At 42.9% G+C, this 19,400-nt stretch overlaps 1 protein-coding gene across 2 annotated transcripts in view; it reads left to right on the top strand.

Annotated features, from left to right (window-relative positions):
* LOC146858379 (uncharacterized) overlaps positions 1–19,400 on the top strand; it is a 316,534-nt gene that overhangs the window by 199,567 nt on the left and 97,567 nt on the right. For both annotated transcript variants that reach the window (XM_085646913.1, XM_085646912.1), the window contains exon 4: positions 796–861. In XM_085646913.1, coding sequence (XP_085503039.1) covers positions 796–861 — 66 coding nt within the window. The remainder of the gene's footprint in view (positions 1–795; positions 862–19,400) is intronic.

Here is a 19,400-nt window from a genome sequence, read left to right as displayed (position 1 = left end):
ATAGTTCTTCTGTCTATTTCCTGAGATTTTGAGATTCCTGGACCTCGGAAAATTCCCAGCGTTCCCCTTCCAATGGTCAGTCACAATATACAACCAAGAATCTACCTGAATGGGTCAGTATGAACAAATAAAAGTAAATGGAATGTAGAAGCAAAGAAACATGCCTAACATATCTTGAAAAAAATAGGACGTCATGCCAAATGTGATATTCAGATTATTTAAACTGCCTGCAAAAACATTTTGCTTTTTTCAGGGGCACTATTAAAATAACCCCATTTTAGCCCCTTGTTTTCAAAGTTTGTCAAGCCATCAGCTATGGGCAGGGTAAGGCGTATTAAAATAATTCATGAGTGTCTCTTCGAAGCTTTCTACAAAATTAGTTTGTAGTCAATTTATTTGAAAATGTTACTGTTAAATACAAAACTTATCTCTGTTTTTACAAATTTTCCTTGGCGCAAGAACCCTCCCAAACCCCCATGGGGAAAGTCAAGCGGCCTTGATTTACTATCTCTTAAGGCACAATTTGCGTTCCTTATAACTTTCAACGTTCACCACTGCTATTAAAGAGAATGATTGATTTTTCAAATCATGTTTTCAAACAATTTGAAAATGCAGGTTCTGTCTGTAAATACATTTTTTGAGACTTCCACTGCATTTATTTGTGTCAGTTTCAATTAAACAAATTCTCAGGAGTAACCATAATCAGTGATTGCCAACTGCGGGCTCTACGTTAATCACTGCTTCAGAACAGCACATCTCACCAATGTTTGTCTGAACTCTTGTTTGTCTCCACAGCACGGCGTGGGGAGCAGCCACCACCCCATCCAGAATATCAATATATTACATACCCCGTCCATCAAGGTAAGCAATTCCCAGCCCTGAATGATAACATGTTTTCACTGGTGTTAGTTAATGGTGGAAGGTGAGTTTGAATCATAAAATCATAGATTTATAATATGATATTCTTTTAGTCTCAGATACCACATTTGACAATATTTTGTGATCTTGAACCCGTCATTGTATCTCCTTATGTCTCAATTCCTATAATTTTTAAACTGTGATGGTCTCGGAACTAAGATAACCGCAGTATTAAACCTTAGAAAAGAAACTAGTTTGGACATGATCGAGAAAGTCAGCTTCCATTAAGCTAGCTACAGTATCACCTTATATCAGTTGAAAACACCATCAGAGATATGGTGATGGCTAATGCAACCAACATTCCAGTACTGTATCACTCAATCAAAGCCCTCACTATCTTAACTGTGCATCACTCATAGGTCTTAACCTATCCTTTGATACTGTCAACTATAGATGTAATCAATCTCTATCATCTCCCATGCAGCCACTCTTGCAACTCTTAGCACTGACACTCCAGGTAAACCATAGCACTAAATTATGTTATGTTATTTTATATTTATAAAGCGCACAGATGCCACAGCCAAGCGGCGTCCCGGCGCTATAAAAGGACGAGCAACATAACACCAGATATATAGTACCAGCCACGACCACTAAACCAAAGGAAACAAAAAAGTTTTCACAGCTTTTCTGAAAGGCAGCAAGTCAGAAATAGAACGGATGCGAACAGGCAGTGTGTTCCAAAGGCTCGCTGCCAAAACCCCAAATGAACGGCCGCCCATTCTGGCTTTTTTAAAACGGGGAACCTTAACCAGGAATTGACCCGTTGAACGTAGTGTTCTAGCAGGGGTGTAGTAGGAGATGGTCTGAGCTAAAATAGGAGGAGAGGCAAACTTCAGAATTTTAAAAACCAGGCACAATACTTTGAACTTTATCCTCTGCCTAACGGGCAACCAATGAAGATCAGAAATGGGACGCCTAACTGAGCAAAACTTAGGCAAACCAATCAACATTCGAGCGGCCGCATTTTGCACACGCTGAAGGCGTGTGAGCTCTGCTTGGTTGGTGCCCAATAAAAGTGCGCTGGCATAATTTAATCTAGAGAGAATCATGGCCTGAACTATAAGTTGCCTAGTAAAGGCGTCGAAAAATTTAAAAATAGGCCTAAGGCTCTGAAGAACACCAAAACAGGTACCCGCCACTTTTTTTGTGTGAGGGGTAAATGATAAGTTGGCGTCAAGCAAAACCCCAAGATTCTTCACCTGGGTTACCGGAATAGGAGTTTGGCCAAGTTCTGACGGCCACCAATCGTCTCCCCAAAGGTGAGCTTCTTTGCCCAACACCAAAACTTCAGTTTTAGTGGCATTAAGTTGGAGACGGTTATCGGTCATCCAGCTTGCCACCTCCCTAAGGGCTCTCTGAAAATTGGAGGCATTCAACGCAGTATTCCCATTTAGTGCGACCGCTAATTGAGTGTCATCGGCGTATGACACCATGGTTAGGCCCCATTTATTGGCAACCCCCATCAGCGGTCTCACATACAAGTTAAACAGGGTCGGACTGAGTGCCGAACCCTGCGGAACTCCTTGGGAAATAAGGCGAGGAGAAGATTCATAGGGGGATGTACACACTTTAAAGGTACGCTCAGTCAAAAATTAACAAAACCAATCTAAAGCAGTACCCTCCACTCCGGCTTCTCTTAATCTCTGGAGCAGAATCGGGTGGGAAACAGTGTCGAAAGCGGCACTAAGATCCAAAAGGATCAGTGCCGCCGTCTGTCCAGAGTCTAACAGTCTTCGTAGATGCTCAACCATAGCCACCAAAGCTGTCTCAGTGCTATGGCCTGCTCTGAAGCCATTCTGGGAGGGATGAAGGATACCTGTGTTTAAAAGATGACCAGATAGAATATTATTAACATGAGCCTCAGCAATCTTAGAGACCCATGGAAGCAAAGAGATGGGCCGGTAATGTTCTGGTTTTGTTGGGTCTAAAGTAGACTTTTTCAATATCGGCATAACCATGGCTTGCTTCCATTTTATAGGTACCGCCCCAGAACTAAGAGATAACCTGATGAGATTGTGAAGAAACGGAAGACAGATCTCAGCGGATTCCCTAAATTGTGCAGGTCTCAGAGGGTCCATCGGAGAACCCGATTTGACCTTCACCACTAGGGAATCAAATTCTTCCTGAGATGGCACAGGAAGCACTAACAATGGACTAGAGACAATATACGTAGATTCTACATTGTTAATGGATGTGGTAGAGGAGGGACAGGATCTGTAAATCACATCCACTTTTTCCACAAAAAAAGACGCTAGTTCTTCACAATGAGCCTGAGAGCCATTCCCCAACACAACGGTTTTCCTATTGGTTAAATCTTTGAGAACCTTAAAGATTAATTTGGTTGGGTTAGCACAGTTCTTGAATTCTGAGGAGTAGAAAGAGGCCCGTGCTTTGCAAATAGCTCGATGATATAACTTAATGCTGGCCTGATAACCCTGTTTAAGGATAGGGTCATGTGCCTTGCGCCAGGCTCTTTCTGCCCTTTTACAGGCGACCTTGAGGAGCCTAAGAGATTCATCGTACCATGGGCTAGAGTGGCCAGGCCTGGTCTTACTCCAGCCTGCTGGTATTAAGATGTCTAAGGCCTGGGTCAACCATTTGCAAAAGTAATCATACCCGGAGGTAACATCAGTAGGATGTTCTGGTGGATGTTGTAGTAAAAGCTGATGAAAATCCTCCAGATTCAAATTCCTCCAAGGTCGTTTAAAAACGACAGGTGTGGTACTTCTGAAAGGAGGAACGGTCGAAATAATCCGGATATCAATCAAATTGTGATCTGTCCAGATTATCGGTTTAGGTGGCAGTGCTTTTGCATTATCCAGATTCGTCAAGAAGGGGTCCAAGGTATGACCCCCTACATGAGTTTGACCGCAAATTAGTTGATGTAGACGTAATGCCTCAAGATCTGTGAGAAAACTGCACACCGCAGAGGATTGAGGAGCATCCATATGGAGATTCAGATCACCTATTATGCTAAAATTTGCTGATCTAAGGGCTAAAGAGGAGACCACCTCTGGAAGAGCTGTCCGAAAGGCATCGTCAGGACCAGGGGGTCTGTAAATAACCAGACCAGAAAAGGTGAATTGAGAGGCGAAATTATGCCTGGATCATCTTTGGTCTAGCAAAAGAGAAAACTAATTTAAAAAAAACTAAATGCTTTAAAAGTTTGACTCCTCAGACTGTGTGTGGTTGTAATGCTGTTGTGGGTGCTTAGCTGCATGGTGAACAACTATGCTGAAATTTATATTGAGAACTTATCCACACCAGTGTTAGAAAAACAGATGTAATCATGAATGGTTTTAGATGTCTAAGGGCATGTCTGATGGTTGTGTCTGTAGTCATAATTCCTTCATCACTAAGGTTTTCTTTGTTCTGCGCCTACTAAAGCTGTCAGTGGTTATACACATTGCATAACCTGTGTTTACACCAACAAAACTCTGTATGTGACACACATGAGTCAATACTTACAATGGCATGGTCGGGGAGGGCAGTGCAGCCCTCTATGTAGAATCAGGAGCATATGACGAGGCGTGTGTGGTTACAGAGAACATCTTAGGACAATTACATATCACAATAGCTGCACCACAATTCATTCATGAGGGGAGTAAGGGTGGCAACAGTGCATTCAATGGGAAAGATGTTGGCCAGGCCATGGAATGGCAGAGTCATTTTGTTGATGGCATTTAAACAGAAAGGTATGTTCTGAGTCAACAGCACATTTGCTGCAGAGAGGTTGAGAGTCCTTAATATCAGGGGAGATTGTCTCGGAGCCTCAGTGCATAGGCAGAGAAGGCTTGTTTTTTTGTCTATTCCATCTAGATTTCATAGATTTTGGCAAGGGGAGAGTGGCATGTGGTGTGAAGGCTGCCAGTGATGTGGAGCATGACCGAAAGCTCGTCTGGTGCTCAGGAGATGATTACTTTGTAAATCACACATCTTGATGTGGGCATGCAGAGAGAGACAGCGACGATGTCTTAGAGTATTGGTGATTTCCACTGGTCGGTGATCAGAAAGGAGCCTGTGTGCCAGGTCAGTGCTATATTAACACCAACAATACAGCCAGTGTTGTGTCTGGGAGACTGGTGGCAGAATATTGCCATTGTGGATCTATGACAGGACGAGAGACTGAACAGTAGTGCAAAAGCAACTCAAAGGCACCAATCGCTTTACATTGACAAGACACTCAACTAGGATTATGATTCCAGGATCTTTTTATCATGGTCATTGAGAGAAAAAATAATAACTATGTAAAAATCAATAGAGGTGAGGCAGGGAATGGAGCTGTCTAACAAGACTGGATTAGGGAGTAAAGTGCTCTGCCCTCAATGATTTAAATGGTGTCTGGACATGGGCACTGAAGTGCTTGATATCAACGTCTAATGACTTTCAGATATTGCTAAGCATTATCTGAGTATTGACTATGGGTGATGTCCTGCTGGACATAAGGGCCCTAAGGGTTACGTGTAATATTCAATGCAATTATGGAGCCCTGGAGGACACTACAAGTGACTGTGAATGAGTCTCTCTGAGCACAATGGTCTCTGCCAAAGTGAAAAGAATTAAATCAGCCCAAAACTGGGCAAGAGATGTCTATGAAGGTGGAGATGGTCGCTAGCAGGACTTGATGGTCCCATTGGCAATTCTAGTCACACTAGGAGGCAGTGGACGTCTGTTTATATTTAGAGCATTACCTACTACCTGTAAAGTTGCTTTTTCAGTGATGCAACAAGACCAGAATGCAACTGGTAGGTCTAAAGTTTTTTGGAACTGGTTGACGACTGATCTCAGAACGATTTACCCAAGGAAAGGGGAAGTGCTAAAAGGGCAATAGCTGAAGAGTTTGGTTTAGTTCACATTTGGAAATTTGGACAGGTGGTAAGAAGCAGAGGAATATTTCAGTCTCAAGAGAGGAATTTAAAAAGTTTATGAGAGAACTTTTTGGCAGGGGATGATCCTAGCCCACGTCTCACTTGGAAGAAGCGCAAGCTCGAAATGCTATGAGGAAGTTACTTTGCTTGATTTGTTAGAAGAATTGTTTGTGATGTTGTTTTTAGAGTCTGCCACTGTTTAGTTTGTTAATTCAGTAATTATATATTTAAATGAAGGGCACAAAATACAAGTGAGTTGATGCAGTGTGAGACAGATGGCTTTCTTCTGCTTTTTTGGCCTGCATAATTATTTTTAGGAAGTGGTTGGATTTTCCCATGGCCATATTTAATAGTATTACTTTTTAGGCAGCATTAAATGCTTGAAATTGTGAGAGGGCTCAGATCTTAACTATGTCTTCTTAAGCCTTAATGCAGATGTGTGTTTTTTTGATTTTGCATTGCTGTGCATACCATGGGATGGAATGTTTGGCTGTGCTTTATTTGGTGCAAGAATAGGTGTTACAGTGGAGTGCTGTGAAGCATTGTGTAGTGCTGAGAACAGCAATAAGTGTGTGATTGTCGACAGATGCAGTGGGTGGGAGTGAAATGAGACAATAACAACAAAAATAAAACTTATTGTTAAGATAATATTACCTTATTTTTCAAGAGCGTGTTCTACCACACGTCTGTTGGGTTTATATGCTATAACGGATGTTACTACTACCACATTTAAGGTATTCATTTTATCAACCTGAGAAGGATGGGCAGCTGAGTTGTCCTTGCCAGGATGTATACTCATGTTCAATGGGGCAATTAAAAAAAATACACCTCGTAAATTGGTGCCCTGGTCAAATATTCCATTTAACTATGGAAACAATAGCCCCTGAATTAACAGAAATAATAAATAAGCCTGTCTAAAGTGACCGATGGGGCTAGGCGACTGACCCCAATTGCCCAATTCAGTTTGAAGAGGTTATTTCTGTTATTGCCCGACAAAAACTCTTAAAATCCCCAGTCCCAGATGGATTCCATTTGTCATTTCACAAAACATTCTGCACAACTTTTGCTCCTCTTCTAACCTGAGTGTTCAATTCCATTGACGGCCCAGACTTGATCCCACCCTCCATGCTAGAGACCTCCATTGTCGTTATCCCAAAACCTGGCAAGGATGAGTGTCAATGTGCCACCTACCAACCAATATCCTTCTTCAATGTGGACATAAAGCTATTCACTGGCATATTGGCTGCACGCTTAGGCCCCCTCATACCAAGCCTCATCAACACGCACTAGGCGGATTTCGTACCACACCGCCAATGCAGTGATAATATGAAACACTCTGCCCAACTAGCCCTGGCCACCAACCAACTGATCGGCAAGACCACTGCTGGAGGAACATCCTTCTCCTGCCTCTCTGCGAAGACCCGGCTCTTCGACTAAACCGCAGATCTACCTGCCCCCACCTCCTACTCAGCTCCTTGAGACCCTGACGGTTGAGCAGTTGCATTTTATAAGAACCCTGATTGATTTATTTTGCACCAAATTGACAAAGCCAAACTTTTGGATCAGTAACGGATGCTCTTGTCCATTGATGCTGAGAAAGCATTTGATCGGGTTCATTGGCCTTACCTAAAAGCCATGCTCCACCACTTTGGACTCTCTAGGAGATTCAGTTCATGGGTTCTCAGCAATTACATCAACGTGCAACTGTTATATGTAAACGTGAATAGGAGAACCTCAGCTCCGTTCCCCATCTGTAGGGGCACACATTAGGGGTGTCCCCTCTCACGCCTGCTTTTTGCGCTCTATATGGAGCCTTTGGCCCAGTGGATTCGGGAAAACCCTGGCATCAAAAAGATTTCTTTTGGAGGGGAGGAGCATACTATAAGCCTTCATGCAGATGACATACTGGTGGCCTTAAATGAGCCATCTACTTCACTCCCGGCTTTTCTTGAATTGGAGGCCTTCAGGCAGGTAGCAGGATTCCAGGTCAACATTCACAAATACCTGGACCTGAATCTTTCACTGTCGGCGGCCACTGAGACGACCCTTTCTGGTAATTATCCTATACAGCAGATGACCACCTCCATCCCTTACTTGGGTATTCAGCTTGTCCATTCAGGTAAAGCGACTGCATACCTTAATTATAAGGCCCTATGCCAACACATTAAAGCAGATCTGTCAAGATGGAGGTCATACAGCCTCTTTTGGCTCGGTCAAGTAGCCACCCTGAAAACGTTTATTCTGCGTAGGAATTTATTCCTATTTCAGGTCTTGCTGGTTGAACCACCCACTGGGACTATTCAGGCTTTGCAACAGGACATGCATCACTTTATATGGGCCAACGGTCACTTACGAATGCAGAAAGAGCAGAGCTATAGACCCCCGAGGAGGCAAGGCTGTGTATTCCGAACCTTCTACATTATTACCAAGCAGCACAGCTCCAGTTCACACTCAAACGGTCTCGGGAGGAATTGAAAAAGCACTTCCTCTTCATGGATAGAGCAGTTGCCAGGCAGCACATGTGGAGAATCCCATTTTTGCATAAGCATGCTTGACCAAGAAGCCTCTGACTGTTGCCGATAACCAAATCTGCCTTAGACGTTAGGGACCCAGTGAGTGAATGGAAAGGCCTGACATCATTTCCATTCCTGTTAACACCAACAGTGGGTAATGTGGATTTTACCCCAGGGCTGAACCAGATAGATTTCAAGCACTAATGCAGCTTTCAGTCTGTTCTGGGGTGCCCCCTTACTGCTTTTGAAAAATGGTTAGTGACCAAGACGTCAAACTGGTGCCTAATCCTCAAACTATTTGGCCTCTTATGTCCGCCCCCTGCAGACTAAATTGGCCAAGGCCAAAGGTGTTGGGAAATGAAACTGGGAAACTCACTGATTGGAGTGGGAAGAAGTATATTACTGTGCACAACACACCGCCCGCAATATGGTGAGCATCGAAACAGCCACTAAAATACCCACTTATTGGTATCTTACACCAGTGCGCCTACATAGGGGCAAATTCACAAATGCACAGATGACTGCTGCCGCAGTTGCGGATCCCCATGCACCTCACTGCACCTACTGTGGGAATGTCCAAAGCTCACTGACTACTGGACACAACTGCTGGATGACATAGACAGTCACCTCAACACCCAGCTATCCAGATTCCCTGCCTACACAGTTCCAGGACTGCCCAATGAGCTCACGTTCCTCCTGAAATCACATATAGGATGGCAGATCGGATTGGCTCTGGGGGCGCCCCAGCAGAATATTCTAACACACCGGGGCACGGCCAGATTCCGACACACTTGGGATGGCTTCACCACCCCTGCTACATATTAGGGATCGCTTTACAATCCAGGGAATTCCGCAAACTAACCTGTACCAAATATATCCATCTTCTTCGCTTGACAGATACTCCTATTAACTCCCACCACAAGAGAATTCCCAAGATACACACGTCATGACATATTAGGCCCTGCTACACACAACATCTCTTAGCACTGTGGTTCCAAAGGTTAGGGTGGAGGGAGTTTGGGATTTGTTGTGTACATTCATATCTCGGCTATGATGATTGAACGTTGTGCGCTAACTGCAACGGCATGATTCATTGTATTTTGAAATCTATAAAAAGAGATTTGAACCATAAAATGACAGATACATTGGGAATTCTCTCGATCTGACAGACATAGGGGGGAAAGACGTTGGCTGGCTTAAATCATTCTTCAGAACCGCAGTCGGGTGGTCTTTCTGCCATCATACACTCCCACACATTTCAGTTCTGAGTGAGTGTTGGGTTCTAATATTCTCCTTGCAACTTTGTGGTTGCCAAGAGAGATGGAACTGGGGGAATCTGAGCAGTTGGAGAGTGGGACATGTGGCGGATGCTGTGTACTCATCCTGTCACCAATACTTGTTATAAAGAACTCATACTTATTGCCATGTGCATGTTCTTGTAGTGGCAACGAGCTGGACAGGGTCCGGACGAGATTCCCACGCTTTGCCTCCTTGTTTTCGTCTGGATCTTCGGAGCAAATTGTGACTGCATCTTACCCCTAGCCGTCCATCCTAGCGGGAATGTTTCTGGGTTGGAGGCATTTCTTCAGTCCAGCATCTTTAATATTGGCCAAATCTACAGCAACTGTGTTTCTTCAATTTTGGGCACAGCGTGGTTTGCGTACGCTCCCTCCATTCCATTGCTCGAGCTCACTGCTTTGGTGTTCGAGCATTGTCCATGATGCCGACGTTCTGATGTAATTGCTACGGTTTCGTCCGCCATTTTAAATTTGGCTTTTCGGAATACTTCCTTAGGCGGCCATTTCAAGTTGGGTAGCACATCAGTGATGTGCACACTTACCTTCTGTGTTTCACCATCAGTGATATGCACACTTGCCTCATTGTTAGAACACTCCACAGCACCATTTTCCTGCAGCAGTATTTTCTACATTTCTTGCTTTTCGTGACCACTCAAAATCTGTCCGATTGCTTCAGTGTCTCACCAACAGTGATACGCACACTTGTCTCATTGTTAAAGACCCTCTCATCATTTTTCCTGCTGCAGTTTTTCCTACATTTCTTGCTTTACGTGGCCATTTTAATTGGGCCAATTGCACATTGTTTTCCAGTGGCCATGTTAAGTGGGGATGCACAACAGTCATGTGCACACTTACCTTCCGTGATACGCACACTTGACTCACCAACACTTGATTATGGTGGCATACATATGGCTCATCTTCTTCAAGCCTTACTTTTCAGGGGGACTAAGTATAAAAAAGGAGATTAAAAATCATTTAATATGTGGCATTCACTAGTCCCTCCACCTGGCTTTTCTCCTAGTCCTACCACTCCAGAGTTGTATTGGGAGCAATGGAAGGAAGCCTTTGAGATGTATTTTGGTGCGTTAGAAGGTGAATCCTTTACTCACAAAAAGAAATTTGCCACTATCCTTCATTATCTAGGTTCAGAAGAGCAGAAAATTCTCAAACATATTCCGATTTTGGTTAGGAAAGGTAAAGGAGAGAGAGAGCCAACATAATTGACGAGTATGCCACAGCCATAAAAGCTCTAGACTTGAGGTTCGAGGCAAGGAAAAATATTATAATGGAAAGACATAAGTTTAAAAAAAGAGTTCAAATTGTGTGTGATTCGGCCACTTGTTATGCAGGGGCCTTAAGAATTTTGGTCGTTTGATGTGAATACAAAGATTACGAAGATGAAATGATCCAGGACCAACTAGTAGAGAAAAACAACAACAACAAAATTCAGGAGGTGTTATTTTCCAAACCTAATCTAACGCTGGAGAAGGCTGTGGAAATAGCCTTTTGAATAGAGAGTACAGCTTCCTTCATGAGCCAAGTGACTGTGTCAGAGGAGAAATCCGAATCTCACGATGTATTAGCTGTGAAATCTAAGTACATGAAAACAAAAGGCAAGGAAGATGCAGGAAAGGTATCTGACAAACCCATCAAAAGGCAATCATTCAGACAATTAGAGTGCTATCGGTGTGGTAACTCACATAATTTGGGAAATGCCATTGTAGGCCCGGCTAAGGACCTCACACGTGCCATGTGCATTCGAAATGGGCACTTTGCCAGAATTTGTAGGTCATGAAATAGAGTACAACAAAAAAAGATCCACGAGGTGGGCTCTTACAAAGGTGGTGAGGATGAGCATTCTACCAGCGATGAAGGGGAAGTGCTTATGGCGAAAGAAGCTTCCTCAGATGGTATGGTATGTCGCATTGGGTCAAACGATTTCGTGGGACCATTTTGCTTTGTGAGTGTTAATGGAGTTGATGTGTAAGTTATGATGGACTCTGGATCACCTTATACAATGTTGAGTGAAAAAGTATGGCGTAACAATTCTGGAGGAGTTCAACTGTCTGATTCTAAAATTCACCCAGTGGGTTTACGGCAGAAATCACATTGATGTTGTGGGTGAATTCAATGCCACTCTTAAGTTTCAAACCAATTGCACGGATGGGGTTGTATATGTAGACAGGAATGATTCATGTTTGTTAGGTTGGTATTACCAGAAGAACCTGGGCATTTTGCTTGACCCCAACAATCCGGCTCAGGTGGTGTTAAGGAACAACTAATTACCCATTCTTCCGGTGAAGAATCAAAACAATTGGGAGACGCCATATCCCGAGGGTTTTCAAAAGGGTCTGGGCATACTGAAGGGTTTCACACACAAGATCAAGTTGATCAAAGAGCCTTGTCCTGTAGTTCACAAGGTTAGAAGAGTTCCCTTAGCTTTGTGGGCCGAATTAAAGGAAGAATTAAATAAACTTTGTGAACAAGTAGTCATGGAACCTATTGAATGCTCAAATTGGGTTGCCACCATAGTTTTGGCACGCACGGCTAATGAGTAATTCTGCATGTGAGTGGATTTGCGCGATCTCAACCAGCAAATCTGGATCGATCGCCATCCACTTCCTAACATCATTGAAATAATTTCCACTTGAAGGGGGGTAATATTTTCAGTTTACTGGATATGCATACCATCAAATCAACCTACATCCTGTTTCTAGATATTTAAAGTCCTTTATAACCCCTGAGGGATTATTTCAATTCAAGCGCATCCACTTTGGGTTGGCATCGACTTCCGCCGTATTTCAACGAGTGATAGAAAGTTTGTTCAAAGACATCAAAGGGGTTGTTGCATTCCAGGACAATGTTTTAGTGTTCGGTCAGGATCAGGACCAGCATGATGACAGAATGCATCAAGTATTATCCATTTTAAAAGCAAGGGGTGAAACTCAGTGTAGAGAAATGCAGGTTTAGCTTCCCCAGCATTGTTATCTATGGTATAAACTGTCATCAGGTGGTATAGAACTCAAATCTAATTTAGTTGAAGCCATTGACGATTTTAAATCTCCTAATAATAAAGACCAATTAAGATATTTTTTTAGGTCTGTTAGAATTCTATTCCAGATTTATTCCAAAGTGTGCAGAGAAAACTTATCATATGAGTAACTTACTGAAAACTTTTTTAACGTTTGCGTGGTGTGATACGTGTAATCAGGAATTTGAGCTCATGAAAAAAGTAATAGTACATGCCATACCCTTGAAACCCTTCACCACACGTGATGAAATCATCATCATGATGGATGCCAGCCAGATGGGACTAGGTGCCGTTCTGATGCAATGCAGGGAGGGCAAAGATGAAGTGGTTGCTTTTGCCCGAGGAGTTTGAAAGGTGCTTAGGCATCCTATTCTGTGATCGAAAGGGAGACTTTAGCATGTTAGTGGGGCATCGTTCATTTTAAAATGTACTTGTGGGGATCTCATTTCACTGTGCAAGTTGACCATAAACCCTTGGTCCAATTATTCACCACTAAAGGCATGGAGCGAGCCACACCTAAAATTGCCAAATGGCAGTATAGGCTACAGAAATATAATTATAAGGTGCAATATGTTCCTGGTGCTAAAAACGTGTTGGCTGAGTGCATGTCTCACCTTCCCAACCAAAATCTGCATGATAAGGTGGAAATAATAGAGGATATGGACGCGCCAATCTTGTGTGCAGTGAAACAGCAATATGATGGCGCTAAATTGGAAAGTGAGTGACTCACTGCTTGTGATTCAGATGAACAAATGAAGGAGGTGAAGGAGGGTATCCGTCAAGGGTGCTCTCAGTGGAGATCAAATGGCGTGAAGAGCGACACCTACAAGCATGTGTTTGATGAATTATCCATCATTAACGAGCTTCTATACCGGTCTAATGCCTTAGTAGTTCCTGAAGGTATGAGAAACAGAATTTTGGTTTTGGCTCATGAAAGGCACATTGGTATGCGTGCAATGAGGATAAGGGAGAATTTTTGGTGGCCAGGGTTAGACAGGAGTGTTCCACATTTTGTCAGAGATTGTGTCAATTGTGCCAGCAGTGACAAGTCTCAAGTCACTGTTCCCAGTCCTGTAGAAGCGTTTGAGGTTCCAACAAGCCATGGGGGAAATTAGCCATCGATATCATTGGTCCCATTGTACTTTGTGGGGGCATGTTGAAATTTGGAATTGTAGTTGTGGATTTTTACAGCCGTTGGCCGGAAATTAAGTTTGTGCAATCTACCAATAGTTCTAAAGTAATTTTATTGGACAACGGATGTCAATTCACATCTGCCTAATTTTCAGATTTCTTAAGTTTTCTGGGTATCAAGCATACCAGGACTTCTCTATTTCGTCTGAGGAGTAATGGTCTTGTAGAATGATTCAACAGAGTTATCAAAGACAACATAGTTGGCTAGGTCTAGTGGTTTAAATTGTGAGGAAGAATTACAGAAATTGTTGTGAGCTGTCCGCACTACTGCAATGCAGACACAGGACAATCTCCTTTTGCATTATTAAGGAGCAGGTTGCCAGCTTCCAAAATGACCTGACAATGGATGGGACAATTTACCATTTCTAAGCAGAAGTTGGAAGATTTAGGCAGGAAAAGACATCAAGTTCAAGACAGATACCTGGGTAAGAGAGTCCAAGGTGGTTGTTGGAGATTATGTCAAAATACCTAGAATCATCTTTAAGGGGGCGTTTAAGTTTTCTTTCCCCCAAAGGGTTGTGGATGTGAGGAAGAATGTGGTGGAATTGCAAAATGGAAAGTGGTAGAACAAGGACAAAATCTCCATTGCACGTGATATTGGCAAGAAGGCTGTAGGTACAAAGTTGGAGAGTGGTGGAGATGGCAAGGTTGTCTGGGAGGAGAGGAGAGTTTCCCCCACAGAAAGGAAAATACCTACTAGACTATGTGATTTTGTGCCATAGTGATCTTGTCACCTTGCTGGGGCATATGTATATATATATATATATATTCACATAAAAAACCATAGGTTTCACACACGTTATAGTTAGGAATTAGCATCAGCAGTGGATTGCGGTCGCGCGAGTTATAGTTACCTGAACTAACTATAACGGGGGAATTTCAATGGTTTTTTACGAGTGAAATGTCCAGCTAACTATAACATGTGTGAAACCTATGGTTTTTTCAGTAAATTTGCAAGGTTTTTTAAATGCTAATTCCTAACTATAACGTGTGTGAAACCTATGATTTTTTATGTGAATTTGCAAGGTTTTTTAAATGCTAATTTCTAACTATAACGTGTGTGAAACCTATGTTTTTTTAGTGAATTTGTAAGGTTTTTTAAATGCTAATTTATGTATGTATTATTATATTTTTTATATATTTATTTTACAATAAACTACCTATGTATATAGTTATAGATTGACTGTATCCTGTAATAAAACAGTTTTAAATGTTTTTTTGTTTTTTTTAGGGGTTTTTCACCGTGCACGCACCATGCGCGCACCCCGCGATTTAAAAAAAAAAAAAAATGTTTTTTTCACCCTTCTGGGTCCTTCAGGGACCCCATGACAAAGGCTAGGGGGTCAGGAACTCTCTACCCTGCCCCCTTTTCACGTTCTCCACCTTTTTTTTTCACTGTCACACACAAAATGGCGTCCGACACTTCCTGATTTCGACCAATTCGAATGTTGACTGACATCTACCCACCAATCAGAATTACGCTCGCGCACGGCACCATGCGCGCACGGTGCGTGCATATAGATATTTATGTACTTTTAACTGCAATTTTCTCAGGACCTACTGAACAGATTGACACCATATATGCAAAAGGCACATGCCTGACCTGAGGACTACCTCTTTGCCAAATTTCAAGTAATTCTGTTCAGCCGTTCGGGCTGTACCTTCGACTAAAGGTCCTATGGGAAAATGCATGGGCAAAACGCGTTTAGGGACCCCCCTTTTTTCTCAGCCCCCGCTTGACGAATCACCCCCAGACTTTCAGGGTAGGAGCTGAGCAGAGCGCCCCATTAGTTTTGAAAATTTCAGGAGGATGCGTCAACCGGCGCCAAAGTTATTCAAAATAGAATTTTCAGATTTCCTATGGGAACTCGGTCCTACCTATAACTAGCCAGTAGATAATATACATATATATACATATATATACATATATACATATATATATTCACTGAAAAAACCATAGGTTTCACACATGTTATAGTTAGCTGGACATTTTACTGATAAAAAACCAATGAAATTCCCCCGTTATAGTTACTGTAGGCAACTATAGCTCACGCGACCGCAATCCTCTGCTGATGCTAATACTGTATTTAGACACTTATTTGCCCATATCTTCTTCCATTAAATTTTAGCTATACATATATTACAAATATTTTTTTTTCATAAAGACACATATGTCATCAGCAGAGGATTACGGTCGCGTGAGTTATAGTTGCCTACAGTAACTATAACGGGGGAATTTCATTGGTTTTTTATCAGTAAAATGTCCAGCTAACTATAACATGTGTGAAACCTATGGTTTTTTCAGTGAATTAGCAAGGTTTTTTAAATGCTATTTCCTAACTATAACGTGTGTGAAACCTATGGTTTTTTCAGTGAATTTGTACGGTTTTTTAAATGCTAAGTTACTTTACGCCATTTGTGGCGTGCGCGCCCACTTAACGCAGTTCGTTCCGTGCACGGTTTTTATCAACCTTAATAAGCCCTGTACATTTGGTGGCCTTCGGCCACCAAAAGCACAGGGGGTGAGGTCAATGTGGATAGTGTTTTTTTTATTTCGATTTTATAATTTCATGTTGCCAAAATTACGTTTTTTTTCTCTATTAATAAGCCCTGCACATTTGGTGGCCTGCGGCCACCAAAAGCACAGGGGGTGGGGTAAGTGTGGATAGTGTTTTTTTTATTTTTATTTTTTTACCGTAAGCGTACGGTAAGCTTACGGTAAGCGTACGGTAAGCGTACCCCGCGAAATTGCCGAAAAAAAAATAAAACCGTTTTTGCTCTTGGGGGATGTTTGGGGACTCCCTCAACATGACTATGTGGGAGGGAGTTGTCAAAACAGCCCCGTAACATGTTTTTGGCCATCATGTTTGATAAACAACACTCAGTGCGAGAGACAAAATGGCGGACGCCGCTTCCTGGTTTCGGCCGATTCGAATGTTTACTAAGATCTAAGAGCCAATCAGAATCGCGCTCGCGCACGCCACCGTAAGCTTACGGTAAGCGTACGGTAAGCGTACCGTAAGCGGGCTCAGATATATATATTGATTTAAAGGCTATTTTCTCAGAATCTACTGAACAGATTTACACCAAACCTACAAAAGGCACTTCCTTGACCTAGGGACTACCTCTCTGCCAAATTTCTAGTAATTCTGTTCAGCCGTTCGGGCTGTAGCTCGTTCTAAAGGTCCTATGGAAAAATGCATGGGAAAAACGCGTTTTGGGACCCCCCTTTTATCTCAGCCCCCGCTTGACGAATCCCCCCGAGACTTTCAGGGTAGGAGCGGAGCGTAGCGCCCCACCTATTTTGAGAAATTCGCGAGGATTCGTCGACCGGCGCCAAAGTTATTCAAAATAGAATGTTGAGGTTTTCCTATGGAAACGTGGTCCTAACTATAACTACCTACTGGCGACCGCCAGTAGGTAATATATATATATATATATATATATATATATATATATATATATATATATATATATGAAAGAAAAGAAAAGAGTTGCCCCTCGATTGAAAAGCACTCGCAGGAGGTACATACAGTGCAGGGAAGATCTTGTGGTCACCGCATCACCTGACGCGTTTCGGGCTACGCCCTTCCTCAAAGGTATGTAGTGCACGAATCACCAAACACTCGAGTTCCAGTATCTTCCCTCCTTTATTTCCATTAGCATACTTGAACTCAGGTGAGTAGAAACAAGCATTATGGGACTGGAAGTCCTTACATATAACCCATGTGGGCTGCTGGTGACTCGTGGCTCCACAGTTCTTAAAAACACGGTTTCCAAACATGGAATCTTCCCCCTCCTCCTGCTCCATATGCCGCAATACTCTCCAACAGCAATGAAACCGCATCACGCGGCGGTGCCTCTCACGACCTGGGCTGGCCGTCAAATATGAAAGAAAAGAGTTGCCCCTCGATTTAAAAGCACTCGCAGGAGGTACATACAGTGCAGGGAAGATCTTGTGGTCACCGCATCACCTGACGCGTTTCGGGCTACGCCCTTTCTCAAAGGTATGTAGTGCACGAATCACCAAACACTCGAGTTCCAGTATCTTCCCTCCTTTATTTCCATTAGCATACTTGAACTCAGGTGAGTAGAAACAAGCATTATGGGACTGGAAGTCCTTACATATAACCCATGTGGGCTGCTGGTGACTCGTGGCTCCACAGTTCTTAAAAACACGGTTTCCAAACATGGAATCTTCCCCCTCCTCCTGCTCCATATGCCGCAATACTCTCCAACAGCAATGAAACCGCATCACGCGGCGGTGCCTCTCACGACCTGGGCTGGCCGTCAAATATGAAAGAAAAGAGTTGCCCCTCGATTGAAAAGCACTCGCAGGAGGTACATACAGTGCAGGGAAGATCTTGTGGTCACCGCATCACCTGACGCGTTTCGGGCTACGCCCTTCCTCAAAGGTATGTAGTGCACGAATCACCAAACACTCGAGTTCCAGTATCTTCCCTCCTTTATTTCCATTAGCATACTTGAACTCAGGTGAGTAGAAACAAGCATTATGGGACTGGAAGTCCTTACATATAACCCATGTGGGCTGCTGGTGACTCGTGGCTCCACAGTTCTTAAAAACACGGTTTCCAAACATGGAATCTTCCCCCTCCTCCTGCTCCATATGCCGTAATACTCTCCAACAGCAATGAAACCGCATCACGCGGCGGTGCCTCTCATGACCTGGGCTGGCCGTCAAATATGAAAGAAAAGAGTTGCCCCTCGATTGAAAAGCACTCGCAGGAGATAGATACAGTGCAGGGAAGATCTTGTGGTCACCGCATCACCTGACGCGTTTCGGGCTACGCCCTTCCTCAAAGGTATGTAGTGCACGAATCACCAAACACTCGAGTTCCAGTATCTTCCCTCCTTTATTTCCATTAGCATACTTGAACTCAGGTGAGTAGAAACAAGCATTATGGGACTGGAAGTCCTTACATATAACCCATGTGGGCTGCTGGTGACTCGTGGCTCGGAGACTTGGAGAGTATTGCGGCATATGGAGCAGGAGGAGGGGGAAGATTCCATGTTTGGAAACCGTGTTTTTAAGAACTGTGGAGCCACGAGTCACCAGCAGCCCACATGGGTTATATGTAAGGACTTCCAGTCCCATAATGCTTGTTTCTACTCACCTGAGTTCAAGTATGCTAATGGAAATAAAGGAGGGAAGATACTGGAACTCGAGTGTTTGGTGATTCGTGCACTACATACCTTTGAGGAAGGGCGTAGCCCGAAACGTGTCAGGTGATGCGGTGACCACAAGATCTTTCCTGCACTGTATGTACCTCCTGCGAGTGCTTTTCAATCGAGGGGCAACTCTTTTCTTATATATATATATATATATATATATATATATATATATATATATATATATATATATATATATATATATATATACTGTATATAATACTATAATACTGTTAGGTGAACTGTAAATGCACTCTCTATGCCCTCTTTTCCTTCCTTGTTTTTCCTGTTCATGCAGTTTCTTATTATCTCCTTTCTTCGCCATGTTTCCCCGTTTACTTCATTGTTGCATTTATTTAATTGATGTATGTAAGAGGGAGGATGTGTTGGG

Source organism: Triturus cristatus, chromosome 3_2, assembly GCF_964204655.1.
Source record: "Triturus cristatus chromosome 3_2, aTriCri1.1, whole genome shotgun sequence".
NCBI classification, from domain to species: domain Eukaryota; kingdom Metazoa; phylum Chordata; class Amphibia; order Caudata; family Salamandridae; genus Triturus; species Triturus cristatus.
This window is presented reverse-complemented; position numbering and strand designations above follow the sequence as displayed.